The sequence below is a fragment of the Ruditapes philippinarum genome, unplaced genomic scaffold (genome assembly GCF_026571515.1).
Source record: "Ruditapes philippinarum isolate M1 unplaced genomic scaffold, ASM2657151v2 ctg458_1_1_1_1, whole genome shotgun sequence".
Taxonomy (NCBI): domain Eukaryota; kingdom Metazoa; phylum Mollusca; class Bivalvia; order Venerida; family Veneridae; genus Ruditapes; species Ruditapes philippinarum.
The window spans coordinates 13,505-26,060 of NW_026857740.1; the positions used below are offsets into that span (position 1 = coordinate 13,505).

Genomic DNA, 12,556 nt, shown 5'->3' on the forward strand with positions numbered 1-12,556 from the left:
CTTCAAAGGTTGAAAAATTGTGAATTATTTTGAATAATTTTAACATTTTCTTTTATTTTTTTTTAAGATTGGGTTACCACACACCAACTTATTTTATGTTATATGGTGACTTTCAAGCTTTACTGGTGGAAATTTACTAACAGACTTTACTTGAAGTGGTTTCACACCCTTTCTTGACCAATATTGTAAAGGTATTTCTATTTAAAAACCCTAACATATATATATAGAACAACTGTTGCATATGCTCATCAATTTGATAAGACATTTAAAATATGGCGCATTGATTTTTAGCTGATTTGCTTCAACATACCGTACTAGAACGGCATTTAAATCAAACCGGAAGTACTGCGGCCCGCCAAAATATGATATTGTAGAGAGAAAAAAAGTACTAAAATAAAAGATAAACATGAGTGTTATACCTATATACGAGTCAGAAGTCAGCTGTTTATCTAGCATTTTAGATTTGCAACAGAAATGTATAAATCAAAAAGTTGGATTCTCCTCAGAGACAAATAAATTTTTACTGTATTTGACTTTAAAGAAAGTTGGCCCCTCGGTAGCACAAAAAGTTGTGAGTAAATGTAAGTAACAAATTCTATCAAAAATGATAATTCACAGATGTATCGATTTGTCAAACTATCATTTATTAGCAATTACTATAGTAACAATAACTTTAGGAGTGTCACGTGATTCGTCTTTGTGTTATTTCTTACTGTTGGCAAAACTCGTTTGAAACCTTTTAATGAGCCTCAACATATCCACTTGCCTGCACGCATTTGCGAATAAATATTTTGCTTGGGTGAGAAAAAATAGATAACCGGCACTTTGATTCAAATGTTGCTTTAAACATTTAATATGAAATTAGGCAAAGCCTATGAACGGGGAAGTCGTTAAAAAATTCCTTTCATTCTTTCCGTTTTAAAATTGTCATTCGGTATTACATGCACCGCTTCCGTTTTCACTCGGAACACTCGACGTTTATTATTTATCCGAAAAGTTGAGATTTGTTCCGTTATCGGAATACCACGCCTTTTATCATTGAGTTACATTGTAAATGGCAGCGCCCGAGTAGAACTGACACTGAAAATTTCATTGATAGGTATAGAATTCTATATATTTTTGAAATGTTTTTTATTTGATTTTCTTTTAAATATACACGTGTAGTCTATAGCCGGGCAAGCCAAAGCCCGGACCCGCTTCGCGGGCCCGGTCTTTGACTTCCCCGTATTAGAATTATTGTTGTTTGGTAAAACAAACTGCAGACATTATTTCAATTGTAAAATACCTGTCAAACAAAAACTGGAAATGGACCAAATGGCTAGGTATAAAACTATACTGATTGCAGATGATGAAGCCATCGGGTTAGCTCAATAGGTAGAGCTTTTTCTTTGGTCACAGTCTGCCCCCTTGCCCCCCACACACATGACGTGTCAGGTGTTTGTTAGACAATGCATCAAGATGACATTCAGTTAAGTTATGTTTGAATAAAGTTCTATAGATGCATATTATATATTTCAGTGGTGGAGAAGGGTGAAATAACTTGGGAGAATGATGAAGACTTTGAAGTGGAACAAATTGTAGATTATGTAGAAGACGATGTAATTATGAATTTTGTTACCAATATCTATAAATATATAGCATTGCTTGTATATTGGTCAACATACAGAAATTCTATATGAAAGGCACATTCAGAGCAATGATAGGTAGCAAATTGTAAACTAAGTGGTATTTTGACTTCCATATAAAATGTTTAATCACTATAACTGCACTAATTGCCAAAACGCATTTATAAGTAGCAAAAGATAACACTGCTATAATACCAGTGAGTAACTTTTTGGAAACTGACCACAAAAAAGCTTTTTTAAGATAAAATATTTGCTTCCTTTATGGGCTTTATCCTTATGGTTTAAATAGTGTAATGTTGCATTGATATGTAGGTATTAACTAAAATTTGTTTAAAAGAATATTTGGTTTAAACATATTTATTTAAGCTCCATTGAGAAACAAGTTCTTGCAACTTATATTAACCACTTTCGAGTCCACTTCCTGGAACCAACCAGTACTGGTGTTGTATGAAGAAACATGTTGGTGACCCGAGTAGGGCTCAAACACGTGATCTTTGGGTTGAGAGGCAGGCACCTTAACCACTAGGGCACCGCTCCCCTTATAAATGCAGTTGAAGCATTTTGAATATTCAAAAGCACTATTTTGCCACACTGCTTTTAATTTAATAAAAAAAAAGGTTAAGCAAACATATAGTCCTTTTAATCTAATTTGACATTTACATTGATTGAGAAATTATAATGAGTATTTATTCTTTATAGGGTGTGGAGTTTTATTTGATTAAGTGGAAAGGTTGGAGCCATGCACACAATAGCTGGGAACCAAAAGATAATCTTGACTGTCCTTTATTAATTGGGGAGTTTCATACAAAGAATAATAATGGTAATGTTTTGCATCGGGCTTCTTCGAAAAGAAAATATGATGAAATAAAGGAATCGAAGGAAGATGAGAGGGAAATGAAAAGAACAAGAGTAGATGAACTGTTCCATAAGTTGGTTTCATGCAAAGAAGTGTTAACCCCTCTCCAACTTATTTCATTAACAAGTCCAGATAAAGGAAAACCTAAATCTTACAGAGGTCTGGTATCGTGTGAAGGTCTTAAAGTTCCAAAGTTTAATAATGCAAGTAAGTACCTGTTGAATCCAAGGACAAAAGCTTATAAACGGAAGAAAGTGCAAATTCTAGAAGCGCTGAAAGACTGGGAGAAACATCTAAATGCGGTCAGCACAGACCCGGCACCCATCAGTGTTGAGAATGAGGTAGATCTTGAAGGGCCACCTGAGAACTTTGAATATATCAATGATTATAAGGCAGGTAGAGGAATTGTGATTCCAAATGATCCAGTGATCGGATGCGAGTGCTCGGATTGTTTTGGTGAAAAGTCTCAGTGCTGTGCTGTTCAGTTTGGTGTCGAGTTTGCCTATTTCAAATGGAAACGACTGAGAATTCATGCTGGCAGGCCTATTTATGAGTGTAACAAGAAATGCAAGTGTGGTCCAGAGTGTTCAAACAGGGTAGTTCAACATGGTAGGAAGCATAAAGTGTGCATCTTTAGGACAAAAAATTGTCGTGGATGGGGTGTGAAGGCAATGCAGAAAATAAAGGCTGGGACGTTTGTTATGGAATATGTAGGAGAGGTAGATATCCATGATTTTGCCATTTTAATGTTTTGTATTAGTAAGGAAAATATGTGTATATATAGTTATAAGTTTACTTGCAAAATATCTTTTATTGTGATAGAAGTGGGTCACTACCCTCAGCAGGGGAAATTTTATTGTATTGGGGAATTTTTGCATTTCCTTTTTGGTTAAATTTCAGAAAACTACCACTTAGATATCATGTTTTTTTTTCTTGATACATTTGCTAATGTAAGATATTTTGAGGATGAAAGTTTTCCTGATGCATCCATACAAGTATCAAACCAGGTGGAACAGAAAATGGTGCAGACATACAATAATCCTGTGAACAAATTGATTTTACTTGTCAAAACAGCATAACTTTTCTTTATTATGCTCCCCGAAAAATTTCGGGGGAGCATATAGTCGTCGGGTTGTCCGTCCGTCAGTCCGTCCGTACGTACGTCCCGAATTCGTGTCCGGCCTATAACTTTGTTATTAGAAGTTGGATTTTAAAATTATTTCACAGAAATGATCACCATATTGAGACGACATGTCGCGCACAACATTTTGGTCGCTACCTTGAAGGTCAAGGTCACAGCATGACCTTGCAGCAAAATCGTGTCCAGTCCATAACTTCATTATTTGAAGTCGGATTTTAAAAAATATTTCACAGAAATGATCACCATATTGAGACGACGTGTCGCGCGCAACATTTGGGTCGCTACCTTGAAGGTCAAGGTCACAGCATGACCTTGCAGCAAAATCGTGTCCGGTCCATAACTTTGTTATTTGAAGTCGGATTTTAAAAATATTTCACAGAAATGATCACCATATCGAGACGACGTGTCGCGCGCAACATTTGGGTCGCTACCTTGAAGGTCAAGGTCACAGCATGACCTTGCAGCAAAATCGTGTCCGGTCCTTAACTTTGTTATTTGAAGTTGGATTTTAAAAATATTTCACAGAAATGATCACCATATTGAGACGACGTGTGACGCGCAACATTAAGGTCGCTACCTTAAAGGTCAAGGTCACAGCATGACCTTGCAGCAAAATCGTGTCCGGTCCTTAACTTTGTTATTTGAAGTTGGATTTAAAAAATATTTCACAGAAATGATCACCATATTGAGACGATGTGTTGCGCGCAACATGTGGGTCGCTTCCTTGAAGGTCAAGGTCACAGCATGACCCTGCAGCAAAATTGTGTCCGGCCCATAACTTCGCTATTTGAAGTTGGATTTAAAAAGTATTTCACAGACATGATCATCATATTAAGATGACGTGTCATGCACAACATTTAAGTCGCTACCTTGAAGGTCAAGGTCACAGCATGACCTTGCAGCAAAATCGTGTCCGGTCCATAACTTCCTTATTTGAAGTCAGATTTTTAAACTATTTCACAGAAATGATCACCATATTAAAATGGCGTGTCGTGCGCAACATTTGGCTCGCTACCTTGAAGGTCAAGGTCACAGCATGACCTTGCAGCAAAATTGTGTCCGGCACATAACTTCATTATTTGAAGTCAGATTTTACAACTATTTCATAGAAATGATCACCACAATGAGACATTGTGTAGCGCGCAACATTTGGGTCGCTACCTTGAAGGTCAAGGTCACGGTATGACCTTGCAGCAAAATCGTGTCCGGCCCACAACTTTGTTTCTGGAAGTCGGATTTAACAACTATTTCACAGAGATGATCACCATATTGAATCGACGTGTTGCATGCAACATTTTGGTCACTACCTTGAAGGTCAAGGTCACAGCATGACCTTGCAGCAAAATAATGTCAGGCAGGGCTAGCACTGGCAAATTTTTTCTTTGAGCCAATATTTCGCGGCGAAAATTGCGTGCCTGTATTTTATTTTCAAGAAGGCAATGGTACTGCAAAATAACCAGAATTCAATTGTCAGACTTATTTATAGCATTAGTTCATATATGGAACACCTTAAAAAGGCATGAGATATTTAAAAAAAAAACATAAACTACATGTATATCCAACTTTATTTTGGTAGCTACATTTTAATCACTTTAAAACTGATCATAAAAGCTTGCAGCTCAGTAGCTATAAGAATAACATTTTCCAGGCTAATTTGGTCAGCAATGTTTTCATAAAATCTAAGTTAGTGACAGTGACATCAGAACCACATTCCAATGTGCTGCTTCAGCTTGCTTGGTTAATGCCAAAGATTTGGTTTGAGGACTATCTGTATCTGAAATTATAAAAACAGAAACATTTGAGAGTAAGAAGAATAATAATTGATGAAGAAAAGAATATTGAAAAGTTGTAAACTAAACATAATTCAGGAGAAAAAATGCCAACTATTCATTATAAGAGTAAAGTAATTAGCATAAGTTCTTAAAAGTATGTTGTATGCTTCTTGAATTTTCCATAAACATTTCACAGCCATGTATGCCATTTGTAAATGAATGCTTCAGATAGAGGTTATGTACAAAGTAAGGTCATTTTTTTTTCAGGAATACTAATTGTCAAATATACTCCTTGTCAAATTTATGCTTTTTTGGAGCCATTATTAGGTCAGAGTTAGTTTGCAATTAAAAAAAAACAAACTCATAATTCCTTTGATCTTTTTATCAACAACAATAAAATTATATGAATACAAACTTACCGTAAAGTCGTCCATTTCATAACCAAACTGTTGATATGATTGGCGATCATCTTAAGATGCCGCTAGTTATTGTTTCATATTGAATATAAAGACCAATTATCCAGGGCACATTCAACAATTCACACCAATTAGTGTCATATTTATCAGCTGATAAACATGTAAACATACCATGAGGTCAGTGTATAATTAGACTGTGTTACTGTTTATAACGATAGTTTAATTGGAAGGGAAGTAACAAATATAGACCAGTCAATGACCCCACAAAAAGGAGACTGTGTCGCAGTGTTTTGTGATAAGAAGCGGAAAAGCGGAAGTTGTAAATGGAAAACCAAATGTGTACTTTTCCATTCTTAAAATAGAAAATGCTAAATTTAGACTGGATATTCCAAAAAGTTATACTTTTCGTAAGTTGGAGCCAATCATGATTTTCTTGAGCCAATTTAATAATTTTGGAGCCAATTTGCTCATTGGCTCCTGCCAGCGCGAGCCCTGGTCAGGCACATAACTTCGTTATTTGAAGTCAGATTTTACAACTATTTCACAAAAATGATCACCATATTGAGACAATGTGTCGTGCACAATATTTGGGTGGTTGTTACACTTTGAACTTTGTCTGTGACATAACTCTGACACAACAAGAGGTATACCTTCCTGTGTCCAAAACCTATTCGGGGAGCATCACCCGGTTCAACCGGCTCTTGTTCCGTTAGATTTATGTTGTGAGGGGGAATTTTTACCTCTGAGCGGGAAAAACACTTTTGGTGGGGGATTGCGGCCAATATTCGGCTGCAGATTTGTTAGATTGAGGGCCCTTTTCTAAAAGATCAAAAAATGAATTTATTCAGGTCTGCTAGTCACTAAAAGGCAATATTCATTTATATATGTTGAAATTTTACAGGTGATAAGCAGTGAGGAGGCCGAAGTACGAGGAAAGACGTACGATTCTGTTGGCAGGACGTACCTTTTTGATTTGGATTTCAATGGAGATGACTGTCCTTTCACAGTAGATGCAGCTGTTTATGGAAATGTGTCACACTTTGTCAATCACTCGGTAAAGTTCATTTGCTTTTAAGTTCTAACCTCAGAACTCCTGTAGTCTTTATGTTGGATTGAAAAGTGAAATCTTACATGACAAAAAATTGCATCTTTTTAAAACATTTTACTGGTGGTAGGGGATTGAGCCACCTTTATATTGCGTCTTCTTTAGAATGAAATTGGGATTTTGTATTAATTTTGCACAAATATTTACCATAAAGAAAACGGGGGTGTCCTTGGCCTTGTCAAGTGGTTAAGGTTGTTTACTTCAAACCACTTGCCCCTCACTGCTTTGGGTTTGAATTCCGAAAGGGACTTTGGATTCTTTCATGTGAGGAAGCTGTCCAGCTAGCTTACGGAACGTCGGTGGTTCTACTCAGGTGCCAGTTTGATGTCTTCCTCTACCAATAAAGCTGGAACGTCGCCAACACTGTTATTGTTATAATAAACTTATTGTTCATGTTCAGACCTGGCATTTTTCAAGATTTTGCACGGAAAGTCCAGATTTATACCTCAAACTTTTGAAATAAAACTAAGTTTGCTTCATAGAAAACTTCCCCGAGGCAGGGGACACTGACAATTGTTTACAAATTCTTGTTTGCATTATTACAGCTTTAACCATTCTGATTTTCTTAATTCCAATTCTCTACTATTTCCGATTCAATAATTAGTTTGGGATATCAAAAATTAGTCAGCATTAAAGAGCCTGGTAAACTGCACCTATGTGCAGGCTGGTTTAACTCTTAACTGATGGCAAAGACTAATTACTTCCCGCTTCAGCAGGTTTAAAGCCACTGTTATGGCAATTAACTTCTTGTCCCATTTCAGTGTGATCCTAACTTGGAAGTATACAGTGTATGGATCAATACATTGGATCCACGACTGCCGAGGATAGCATTGTTCTCAAGACGCGACATTGAAAAGGGTGAGGAGCTAACGTTTGACTACATGTCCAGTAAAGTGCACTGTGAGTATGCTTGAAATAAACTTTTTTTAAGCATATATTTAAGATTTTTGATGTTTATGAAAAGTATCAGTACTTACGCATATAGTTGTGCTATGATTTGATTAGTAATTTTTCAAAACTGATTGAATCTGAAATGGATTTCCATAGATAAATTGATTGAAGTCTAAAAATTCAATAAGCAGATTCTTTTTTGATTTATGATTTTTTACTGTATATTAACACGCATACTGTAACAAAGGTTTTACAGAATAATCTGGAGGTGACCAAAATCATGTTAATGTTTACTTGTGTATTAATAGCTCCTTTAGAGGAAAGTCTAGAAGGGGAAAGCATAGCTGTTGATCTCAATGCTGATGACAGATCCGAGGCACACTTGGAAATGAAAGAGGTACAAAATGGAGAAAATGGAGGAGATTTACAGAACAATAAGTTATTGATTGGTGACATAAATGGAGATGGTGCAGTTGAATCTTTGCCTACAGAAAAGGGAGATTCTAAAAATACACCGAAATCTAGTCCTCAGAAATCACAGGGTCAACAGGGTCAGCAAACTGACCCCTATCGTATGGTTTGTCAGTGTGGTGCAAAGAATTGTAGGAAATTTGTATTTTAATTTATTTTTAGATACTGTTAACTGAAGCAAATGTGTTTGCTTGATGGTATCTGGAAGTTATTTATTTATGAATTACGAGTCATGTATCAGGATTAGTACTAGGCTGAATATTTTAAGTTGTTTTGATATCTAGGTATATAGTTTGGTGTGGGTCACAGTGACTTGGAAAGTACTTGCCATGCTTGGTTAGAGAGAAACAGTTTCATTTTTAAGGTTTTAGCAAAATAGGCTTATATAATAAAAAGCCTTACATTAAAGTGGATTGGTCTACAATGGGCACATTGTGTCATATGATGAACTTTATTCTCATGTAGTGAATTTGTTTCACTACTAATAAGCAGGGGCGGCAAAATCAATTGTCCATTTTATTTGGGTTATCCCACAGTCTGTAAGGACGAATGGAAATTTTCAAGAATTTACCACATTAGTATCAGACAGACAAGCTTAGAAATGCCTGAGATAAAACAGACAAGCAAGTCAAAAATCAGATTTTGCTGGCCTTTATAAGCAACTCTAAGTATTCCTTCTATTGTAGTTAAAGGGCACATCTGTAATGTTTTATATATATTTTTTAATGTATACCCACTTGCATTAATATAAATTGAGGTGAGGATTTTTTGCAAGATTATTTTTACCAGCACAAAAGATTTTACTCTATATTATATGATGAAACAGTACTTAAATGAATCACAGAGAATAGTTTCATCTGTATTTGAAAAAAGAAGCCAATGTACTGACCTTAACTTCTAGGCATAATGAATTTTGTCCTGTTTTTAAGTGTTTTATTGGTATTTCTATATTTTATGTACATGCATGCTAGAGGTTCATTATATATAGTATTATATAATGTATATATTCTAAAGTATCTATGTTTCTGTAAAGCATACTCTTTACTGTGAAGATATCAATTTAAATGTACAGAAAGAAAAGTTTTGATGTTGACCAGTTGAACAGATTATTTATACATGAAAAATCTCGAGTCAAAAATTGGCCAAGTGCTAGATGTCAGGGTTTTTAATTTACTTGTTTGTCTTCAAAGAATGTCTTTGCTTGAAATTAATTGATGTCCTTTTAGATTAGATATGTGTTGAAAAGTTGGAAAAGAAACTTATTATACCTAGCTTCTAAGATTTCTTTTTATACCAAAACAATACATTAATGTAATGATGTTTTTGTGAGATGTACTTGATTGACTTTGGTTTGAACATGTTCACGACTGAACTTGATATGATCTTGAGTTAAGTTACTGAAAAAAAATCTGTCCTCTTATTCTTTTTATTTTTATACTGCAAACTAAGTGAAATAGTTTAATCCGAGAAAGTCAGTATAATTATAAACTATTGAATGTTCTACTTCAAACTTTCGAACATGAAAAAAGTGACACATTATATCTTAAATGCCATATCATTGAAATAAATATTCAGTACAGATTACAAGACCTGTTTCTGCTCTGCCAGAAGAGCTGAAAGATATTTTTAGCTCGACTATTCGAAGAATATGAGAGCTATTGTAGTCGCCCCGGCGTCCGCGTCGGCGTCTGCGTTGGTTAAAGTTTTTTGTAAAGTCAAATATCTCAATTATTGCTTGAGATATTCAATTGAAACTTACAATACTTATTCATAGTAACAAGGTACATCAGATTGACAAGTTTGATAACTCTGCCTACAATATTGACAGAATTATGCCCCTTTTTAACTTAGAAATTTTGGTTAAACTTTTTTGTAAAGTCAAATATCTCAATTATTGCTTCAGATATTCAATTGAAACTTACAATACTTATTCATAGTAACAAGGTACATCAGATTGACAAGTTTGATAACTCTGCCTACAATATTGACAGAATTATGCCCCTTTTTAACTTATTGAAATTTTGGTTAAAGTTGTTTTGTAAAGTCAAATATCACAATTATTGCTTGAGATATTCTATTGAAACTTACAATACTTATTTATAGTAATAAGGTACATCAGATTGACAAGTTTGATAACTCTGCCTACAATATTGACAGAATTATGCCCCTTTTTAACTTAGAAATTTTGGTTAAAGTTGTTTTGTAAAGTCAAATATCACAATTATTGCTTGAGATATTCAATTGAAACTTACAATACTTATTTATAGTAACAAGGTACATCAGATTGACAAGTTGGATAACTCTGCCTACAATATTGATAGAATTATGCCCCATTGGAACTACGGATTAAACGATGATCGAGTATAATCGAAAATTGATCGGTTATATGACTGATCGGCGATGATCGAATACAAAGTTTAATAATCGATCATCGGTAATTTATTTTCTTGCTGTTACTTAAGTGACTAACTGTATTATAACAACACTCTAAATTAACGCCAGCTTTGGTTGAAACAATAATTTTCATTCAAATGAATATTGAAAGCATATTGAGTGACCATGGAGTTAATAGTTGACAGTGATGCATTCTAGTTTAAAGATATACTATGCTCAAATTTGACATTAGAAAATATTTAGAATTGCTACACTGTCTATTTGTAAATATAAAATAAACATGTTTTGACTTCACACAAAGAAAATATGTTATGTATTAAATTATTTTACACACTCAGGTGGTTACAATATCAATATATAGTGTCATTAAAAAAAAACCTGACAGTTTTGAAAGAACCAACTTAACTGGTTCCCATACATAGTTTATTCATTCCTTTATTGAAATTGAGACATAATAATTTTATAGATTTTAATGAATTTATTTGATTAAAATATTTTACTCAAGGATGAGCATAGCCATAGTATATCTGTAAACTAGTTTATTTCAGTTGATAAAGTTGTAGTTACATAAAAATTAGAATATTAATGGAATTCTTATAAATATTAAAGCATGATATGTACATTGTACATATTTACTTTGTTATTGTAAATGTTTCGATTGTATAATCGATGATTGATCGAAAAGGGTTGTTCGATTATTTTCGATGATCGATTATGATTTTTGTCCGATTAAGAAACCCTAATTGGAACTTATAAATTTTGGTTAAAGTTTTTTTGTAAAGTCAAATATCTTAATTATTGCTTGAGATATTCAATTGAAATTTAAAATACTTTTTATAGTATTAATGTACATCAGTTTGCAAAATTACATAACTCTGCCTGCAATATTTGCAGAATTATTTGCCCCTTTTAAACTTACAAATTTTGGTTAAAGGTCTTCAAAGATATATGTACTTAGGGTCATAATTTGAGGGTCATAATTGTATGTCACTGACCAAGTTCCATAACTCTATCTTGCATTTAGGCTGATTCATATCCCCTTTTCTATTTAGTCTCTTGGTTAATGATTACATGCAAGTTTTACAAATCTCAATAACTATTAAAGATATTTATTTAAAACTTCACATATGCGTTTAGGGCCATAATTGTAGGTCACTGACAAAGGTTCATAATTCTGTCTTGCATTCAGGCTGATTTTTCTCCCCTTTTTCAACTTAGAAATTCATGATAAAGTTTTGCTTGTAAACTGTTATCTCCATAACTATTGAAGGGTTTGTGCCTTTTTTGGACAATTTTATGCATTCATAATAATAAAGCAGTGATTTACTTGAAAAAACATCTTAATAACAAGCCTTTGTTCCTTTTCTGTCAATTTTATGTATTCATAGGTAATTAGTATTATTATACACAATAAAACACCCTTGTGACATTACCTTTAGAATAGTCAAGCCAATACTGTATAATAAGACTCTCTCTCAAGGCCTATAACATGAATTTATAAAAAAAATTTAGCCCTTTTGTGAACTTAGAAAATTTAACATTATCAAGGCTCTTTTACCATCAAGCACTTAGAATAGTCGAGCGTGCTGTCCTACCGACAGCTCTTGTTTCATATAGAATTATGTATATTAGAAATGTGTGGACTTACAATTAATTACCAACTGTGTTTGATGTTTTTATTCTCGTTCTCTAATTGAAACTTTGCTTGGATTGAAAAAATGACCAACTATTTTTTAGCTCACCTGTCACAAAGTGACAGGGTGAGCTTTTGTGATCGCTTTTCGTCCGGCGTCCGTCCGTCCGTCGTCCGTCCGTAAACTTTTGCTTTAAATGACATCTCCTCATAAACCACTGAGCCAATTTCATCCAAACTTCACAGGAATGT

At 34.2% G+C, this 12,556-nt stretch overlaps 1 protein-coding gene and 1 long non-coding RNA gene across 2 annotated transcripts; one reads left to right on the top strand and one right to left on the bottom strand.

The window, feature by feature from the left end:
• Positions 1–330: 330 nt before the first annotated feature.
• Positions 331–12,305, top strand: LOC132750786 (histone-lysine N-methyltransferase SUV39H2-like). Its single transcript, XM_060740827.1, has 6 exons — positions 331–581; positions 1,519–1,598; positions 2,325–3,200; positions 6,712–6,864; positions 7,677–7,815; positions 8,115–12,305. Exons 1-6 carry the CDS (start codon positions 407–409, stop codon positions 8,426–8,428), a joined length of 1,737 nt encoding a protein of 578 aa, XP_060596810.1. The 5' UTR covers positions 331–406; the 3' UTR covers positions 8,429–12,305.
• On the bottom strand, positions 5,170–5,954 carry LOC132750793 (uncharacterized). The gene is made up of 2 exons (XR_009628597.1): positions 5,814–5,954; positions 5,170–5,396 (listed from the first exon to the last, which is right to left on the bottom strand). It is a non-coding gene; the product is annotated as an uncharacterized LOC132750793 (long non-coding RNA).
• Positions 12,306–12,556: the final 251 nt, after the last annotated feature.